This window comes from Panicum hallii, chromosome 5, assembly GCF_002211085.1.
Source record: "Panicum hallii strain FIL2 chromosome 5, PHallii_v3.1, whole genome shotgun sequence".
NCBI lineage: Eukaryota > Viridiplantae > Streptophyta > Magnoliopsida > Poales > Poaceae > Panicum > Panicum hallii.
This window is the reverse complement of record NC_038046.1, coordinates 2,657,342-2,665,025: the sequence shown is the minus strand read 5'-3', so window position 1 is coordinate 2,665,025 and position 7,684 is coordinate 2,657,342. Positions and strand designations below refer to the sequence as shown.

The following is a 7,684-nucleotide window of genomic DNA, read 5'->3' as shown; positions in this document are numbered from 1 at the left end:
ACTATTATTAATACTACGTCAATAAATATACCTTCTTGTATACTAATTAAAATCGCCAATCCCGTGCCGGTTTGTTTTAAAAATATGTACATATACAGGAAAATATGAATGATTGTTTTTGTTTTTTCGAATAAATCCATATATCTTGAAAATTAATTAATAATTCGTTTCTCTGCGCCTACAAAGACCCAAGTCAGGAATGTATGGTGTGTCCTAGATTCCATAAGAATGACTGTACAAGGCTTTAGAGACAGTTTAGACACGAAAGTAGCATCTCATAAAATTGCCAAAGTATCAGGGGTACAATAGGAAAAAGCCCCTAGTAGCATGAAACGAAACTGAAAGCCACGAGGGACTAGGGTACTAAAATATCCCTCCATTTATCTCACCTTCTCACGGCGTCTCAGCCCCCCAAACTCTTCTCCCTCTATTATCAAAAAAAAAAAAAACCCTCTCCCACTTCTTCGTCGCTTCCGATTCCAGCTTTTGTCTCGCCGTCACAGAAATTCCGATTGCGGCGCAGTTCCGGATTGCTCACTCCAGCCCGCAAATGATCATCACCATCAGCAGCAGCTTCTCGAAGAATTCATGATCCTTCAACGATGGTATGGCGATTCCCCTCGTTCTCCTCTGTTTTTCTCTGCCTTGCCACACCCTCCATGCGATTTCTTCAGCGGTCTAGCTTCTCCTAGAGGTGTTTCGATACGTTTTTGATTGAGAGGTGTTTTTTTTGGGGGGGGGGGGGGGGGGGCGATGATGAGAGTTTAACCGCCTCCGCTACTGTCGCTTTTTTTTCTCGGTTTCTTCGGATTGGAAGTCGCTCTGCTTCCGAGCCTGTCGCTTCTTTCGGTTTCTTCGAATTGGAACTCACCAGGCTTTCTGAGCAAGTGCTGATTCTAGTAAGAATTTATTGCCAGAATCACTGTTCGATTGCTTTTTTAATGGTGAGGAGTTGGCCGGAATCTATTCGATTCGCTTCTGCAGTATGTTTGTCCTGCTACTGTTTTATCATTGATTTCAATATGGGGTGTTAGTTTAATGGATCAGAAACTGGTTTTCACGAAAAAGGTTCTGGCTTGCTGCTTGTGGAGCGGAAGTCGAATGAATCAGAAACTACCTTCCTGCTTTACTTCGAGAAGTAACTGCTAATTCAGTTAACCCTGATATTTCTGCCTGAATATAGGGGGCGTTATGTTCAAGTTTGAATTATGTGGTTGCTTCCTCCTCTTTGTAAGCGCAGTTTTTACCGCCGGATGATCCCTTGCAAATTTTATCCCTTCCGTTTCATAACTTTAACTTTTTGGCCACAAAACCCTTGTTAACAATTACGCATGCTTTATCAGTTAGCTCGATTGCAATTAGAGAACTAATTGCCTTCCATTATAAGTAATATCTACTCTGTTGCAAAGGCCAAAAAAAAGTTTTCTTGGCACAACCTGACCCGGTGTTTTATCCACACTGTAAAGGTTTCTTGATTTTTGTAGCTGAGACCTGGTTGAACTGATTAGAACATCATAATTCTATTTGAAAATTGAAGTGAGTGCGCACGTGTGCATGTCTTTTGGATGCTTTCCCCCTCTGAAGTCTGAATACAGCTCGTGCAGTGCAGCAGGCTGGGGTTGCTGAGTTTAACCCTTGTTAGTTTCTTTGCGTAGAGGTCACACTTGCAGTAGATTTCAGAGTGAGTTTTAGCATAGCTTACCTTCCTGGACTGGGTTTCCCGGGAATATGAGTTTGCCTCGTTCTTCATGAACCGATTTCCTCCGTGAGAAATCCTTGCTTTCTGGTCAAGTATAGTTTTCAGCAGCTCAGGCTTCAGAGTTCAGACATGTTGAATCTTGACGCAATGCAATTGCAACCGCATGTATGATGCCCTCACCCATTGTTCCTTCTGATGACCTGCCCCAGGGTCCGATCTCCAACGATGCGTCGCAAAAGCGGTTCTTCAGCATCGCCCCACCGGCAGCGCTGATATTTTTCTTCGTACTAATATTCTTCGCTGGTGCAATTGTCACGCTTGATCACAAGGAGGTCTGTTCTGATAGCAAAGCATGTTTCCTTGGATGTTTTCAGGTGTATACTCTGAATTCTGAAAGCTCATTCTTGCTCGATGTGTTTCTGCAGAACTTGTCGATACTGCAACTGCATCCAAGAGAAGCGTTTGCAACTGAGGAGATCAGGCCTCCAGCGACGAGCGCGTTGCGCGCTGAGCCAACAGAGGAACCCAACCTCTGTGAGGTTAAAAGCATATCCATTGCTGCTACTATTCATGACAATTTGAAAACTGAAAATATTACAAGAGCAGTTACTGAAGAACTCTTGCTCTGAAAATTCTGCAGAACCAATGCAGACCTTCAGGCAGCGAGGCCTTGCCGAGGGGCATCGTGCAGGACAAGTCCAACTTCCAGATGGAGTCCCTGGGCGGCAATCCAGGACGGAAGGAGGCTGTTAGGTCGTCAAAAAGCCTCCTTGCGATCCCCGTCGGCATTAAGCAGAAGTCGGGCGTCGACAAGTTTGTCTCCAAGGTAACATCCCTCTGAATTCTGATACATTTTGCTGCCCTCGATTGTTCAGCCCTGCTTCTTCATGTAGTAGGCTAGTAGCGCCGTGCTCTGTTCCCGTTGTGACATGCCTGACTAAAGTGATCGCCGTGCAGTTCCCGGCTGCCAACTTCATCGTGATGCTGTTCCACTACGATGGCGTGGTCGACGGGTGGCGAGACCTCAAGTGGTCGGACCGCGCGATCCACGTCGCCGTGCGCGACCAGACCAAGTGGTGGTTCGCCAAGAGGTTCCTGCACCCTGACCTGGTGGCGGAGTACGAGTACATCTTCCTCTGGGACGAGGACATCGAGGTGGACAGCTTCGACCCGCTCAAGTACCTGCGGATCGTGCGGAGGGAAGGGCTCGAGATCTCGCAGCCGGCGCTGGACCGCCGGTCGCAGATCCACCACCCGCTCACGGCCCGCGCGCGCAACGTCGACGTCCACCGGCGGTTCTACAAGACGAGCGGGCATGGCCGATGCTACGGCAACAGCACGGGGCCGCCGTGCACGGGGTGGGTCGAGATGATGGTGCCGGTGTTCTCGCGCGCGGCGTGGCGGTGCGCGTGGCACATGATCCAGAACGACCTCATCTACGCGTGGGGGATGGACTACAAGCTCGGGTACTGCGCGCAGGGCGACCGGCGGCGCAACGTCGGCGTCGTCGACAGCCAGTACGTGCTCCACCGGGGCATCCCCACGCTCGGCGACGGCGGCAAGGCGCAGGTGTCCGCGTCCACGTCGGCGTCGGCGACGGACCGGCTGGCGGTGAGGCAGCGGTCGTACACCGAGCTGAAGTTGTTCAACAGGAGGTGGAAGGAGGCCGTGGCGGAGGACGGGTGCTGGACCGACCCTTACCCGAATCCGGCGACCACCGGCTGACCGTCCGACGGGGTGAGATAGTGAGGAAGGTACACTACAGTAGTCAGTAGCTGTTACATTGACCTTGTCTAGATGATAGAAGATTATACACCATATTTACAGCTTCAGAGTGCTCAGGGCAGAGCTCGTGTATGATGTACAGATTGCTATTTTCTTTTCTCTGATCTCCAAGGGAAAAAGCAGGCGTGAATAAAAAAGATATGCATTTTTTTCTGAACTTTTTCAGTAATGAGATGATTCAGAACCTAGAAAAAGCTACCTTTACCAAATGCCAAAATAGCTTTAGTTCAATTGACGTGTCAAAATAGCTGTGTTTTCCCTTAAAACGCTAGTGATGTTGCAGTCAGATCAAACTCGTTGCTGAAGAGAACCACACTGCCCCTGCTGAAGTAGCTGGATTCAGTCGAAACCCACGCATCAACTCATCCTAAGATTGTGCTCCATCAAGCCACATCGCATTACGGAACATGACCTTTATTTACATGGCTAGTAATTAGTAATTGCTAATTAGTCGGTCGGTGGGCCATTCTTTCCCGGTTCTAGCGCTTCGTGTTGGGCCGAACCGTGTAACGAGCCAAACCAGCGAGGCTGTTATCTGCTGCCGCAGACTAACGGCCCATGAGAGAAACTGGGCTGCACGAAACCCATCAAGCAAGCAAAGCACGTCTGCAACTCAACGCGGCAGGGAGGGCTCGCCGCCGGCCGACCACGGCAGCGGTGACAGACCAGCAGCAGGTCCTGACAATGTTGACACCGCTGGTCGTCGTGTTGTTATATATCCGGTTCGCGTATGAGCAGAGCTTCTAAACATTGTCATTAGCATCTTCACTTGTGGTACCCCTGTAGTATTGTTTGCATACGCAACGTTCAGATCCATTTCAGAATGAATCGGCCTTCAGGTTCAGGCTTTGTGTCTGTGTGTGTGTGTGTCTTGTCGGCACCAGAACATAACGAAACTTTCAGTAGAGCTGATCGCTGCCTCAAGCCAGCCTGAGAACTCAGTTGTTCGTCAGTTCAATAATTCTACGTAATCTCAATTCTCAGATTCCTGATGTGAGTATTTCAGATGTGAAGTCCATGCACTATGCCAGGGGAAGAATCCGCAGAACAATATAAAGCTAGGTCACTGTTCCAATATGCATTGCCACACTGGAGCTTGCCGAGCTGCAGTCCTGCAGAAGAGCTACCTTACCTAACCCGCGCGCCGAGATCGCATGGACCTTGGTCGACGCTGGACGGGCGGCTGCAAGACCTCCACGAGAAATGAGAAGGACGAGCAGCGCGGAAAGGCAGACCGGATTCCGGCGGCGAGTTTGGGAGCGAGGCGGAGAGTTGGTCGACTGGTCGTCGTTCAGATATACCGAACAGGCGAACACCCCTTGGAGATCTAGTCACCTACGATCCAGGCAGTATGGGGCGGCGGAGAGCCCACAATTACGACGGAGAGGGGAAGACGGAGCGGCCTGGGTGCGGCAGAGCTCCGGCAAGGCACGGCCTGAAGCGGAGGCGGCGTTCCTCGCGACGCAGGGGGTGGACGGTGTTTCAAATACCGACCGCGTCCACCCCCTGGGTACACACCGTCCGTCCGATCGGACTTCTACGGTCTGGATTCAGCGCATAAGGGAGTCGTCTTCCACCTCAAGCCGTGGTGGTCCGCCGGCTCAGGAGAAGCAAAGGGGGATTCGGATTCCCCTTCTCCGGCGAAGACGGCCGGCGACGGAGCGACCGAGACGCGTCTGGGGAAGTTCCGCGCCCCCGCTCCACCGTCAGCGGGGCAGCCGGGCAGGTCTCCGTGCCGCGCTTGGCACGCCTCGACGGCCGGCGGGAAGCCGCCGTCGACCTCGAGGTCGGTGTTGAGCAGCCGCAGCTCGTAGATGTCGACGTGGTCGACCTGCAACCCCGGGATGGACTCCTCGCAGATCTCCGCGGCTTAACACGTGCTCAGCAGTCAGCAGCCACACAACAATGAGGCTAAATTCAGATAAGAAGAGAGCGAACCAGGGTTGGACTTACCGGCGCGGATGAGGGCATGAGGCCGGTGTTGGCCGGCGCCCTGCAGAGCGAGCCGGAGATCGCCGCCACCCTCATCACGGTCTTCGCCGGCCCCTGTGCCGTTGAGGCTTCCATGACTGACGTGTCGGAGTCTGGTCGCGGGTGGTGACCTCCTCCTCCTACCTGGCAACATCACCAAAGATTCCCTGTAAATATTGTTGGTGCGAATTGAAAACAATCTGTACATCACATATGGAGATATCCGCTCTGTTAACCTGCAAATGTATGGTGTATCAATCTTGGCAAGACCGGCGACGGCGACGCATTGATCGATCCGTCGGTCAGCCATTGGTCGCCGTCGTCGGTCCAGCACCCGTCCTCCGCCACGGCCTCCTTCCATCTCCTATTGAACACCTGCAGCTCGGTGGAGGATCGCTGCCGCACCGCCGACCGGTCTGTCGCCGCCGTCGACGCCGACGCGGACACGGGCCCAGCGCCGCCGCCGCCGCCGAGCGTGGGGATGCCCCGGTGGAGCACGAATTGGCTGTCGACGACGCCGATATTGCGGCTGCGGTCGCCCAGCGCGCAGTACCCGAGCTTGAAGTCGATCCCCCACCCGTAGACGAGGTCGTTCTGGACCATGTGCCACGCGCACCGCCAAGCCGCGCGCGAGAACACCGGCACCATCATCTCCACCCACCCCGCGCACGGCGGCCCCGTGCTGCCGCCGTCGCACCTGCCACGCCCTTTCGTCTTGTAGAACCGCCGGTGGACGTCGCCGCCTTGCCGCGCGCGCGCCGTGAGCCTGTGGTGGATCTGCGACCGGCGGTCCAGCGCCGGCTGCGAGATCTCGAGCCCTTCCCTCCTCACGATCCGCAGGTACTCGAGCGGGTCGAAGCTGTCCACCCCGATGTCCTCGTCCCAGAGGAAGATGTACTCGTACTCCGCCACCAGGGCCGGGTGCAGGAACCTCTTGGCGAACCACCACTTGGTCTGGTCGCGCGCGGCGACGTGGATCGCGCGGTCGGACCACTCGAGGTCTCGCCAGTACCCGTCGACCACGCCGTCGTAGTGGAACAGAATCACGGTGAACTTGGCGTCCGGGAACTGCACGCACGAGCAACACAGCGTGGTGATCACTGATCAGTCAGGTCTGTCTGTGCTTGCTACCATCCGACGAGCACACGGCCTTGGTACCTTTGAGACGAGCTTGTCGGCGACCGCCTTCTGCTTGATGCCGATGGGGACGGCGAGGAGGCTCTTCGGCGCCGTGGCGTCCTCCTTCCTTTCAGGATCGCCACCCAGCTACTCTATCTCCATCTGGACCATCTCGAAATTGGACTTGTCTTGCACGATGCCCCTCGGTAACGGCTCGCTGCCTGAAGCCCGGCATTGGTTCTGCTTCTGCACAAAGGTTGCAGCAGAACATTATTTCAGATTTCAGTATAGCTGCTGTGCCTTCAGTCGATTTGTCATGACAAGAGAAAATCAAATGCCGTGTTGATACTTGCAATATTACAAGTTTTTCCCAAGTGTTCAAGTTCAACCTCACAGACGTCGAGTTCTTCGGTTGGCTGGACGCGCAGTTCGCTCGTTGGAGGCCTGATCTTCTCAGTTGCAACCGTTCCTTTTTGTTGCAACTGCCATATTGAGAAATTCTGCTAGAAACAAGTGAGCTTCCATAGACTCTCTCTGCACTCCCCGAAGACATCAAATAACGTCTAGCTGCCAGCGCAGTACACACCTCCTTATACTGAAGGGCAACAACTGCACCGGCGAGAAACACCAGCACGGAAAAGATCAACGCTGCCGGGGGGCAGATGCTGAAGAACCGTCTGTCGGGCGCATCGTTGGACATCGGATCCTGCGTCGCGCTGTCAGAAAGAACATCGTTTCATGCATGGGTTGCAATTGCATTTGCATCAAGATATAACAAAACCATAAGCAAGCAAGCAGTTTCAAGGCAGGCAAGCTCACATTCCCTTGACCAATCCATGTAGATAAGAACACTGAATAAATCAGAGCGAGAAAAGATAGCCGGAAGATACATAGGAGATCTAGGAAGCTCCCTCACACCATTCTTTTGCGAAGTTACTGCAGACGAAGAAGATAAGTTGGGATTGGGAGGAAAGATGCGGATCCCTGTCTCTTAATTTATATCTAGGCTAAGAAATATCTTAAGAGAGCACATCGACACTAGAAGAGTTGTTTCCTTTTGTCTAAGAAAAAAAAATGATGCTAGAAGGAATCCTGTTATTGTAAGGTGTC

At 52.9% G+C, this 7,684-nt stretch overlaps 1 protein-coding gene and 1 pseudogene across 2 annotated transcripts; one reads left to right on the top strand and one right to left on the bottom strand.

Annotated features, from left to right (window-relative positions):
• Positions 1–365: 365 nt before the first annotated feature.
• On the top strand, positions 366–3,641 carry LOC112894260. 2 transcript variants are annotated; one of them, XM_025961908.1, is made up of 5 exons: positions 366–605; positions 1,909–2,031; positions 2,125–2,238; positions 2,340–2,525; positions 2,657–3,641. In XM_025961908.1, exons 1-5 carry the CDS (start codon positions 603–605, stop codon positions 3,422–3,424), a joined length of 1,194 nt encoding a protein of 397 aa, XP_025817693.1. In that variant the 5' UTR covers positions 366–602; the 3' UTR covers positions 3,425–3,641. The 2 variants fall into 2 exon arrangements, with proteins under 2 accessions (XP_025817693.1, XP_025817691.1); XM_025961906.1 differs by lacking the exon at positions 366–605 and having other exon boundaries at positions 754–2,031.
• Positions 3,642–4,485: 844 nt separating this feature from the next.
• On the bottom strand, positions 4,486–7,372 carry LOC112894673 (annotated as a pseudogene).
• Between the last annotated feature and the right edge of the window lie 312 nt (positions 7,373–7,684).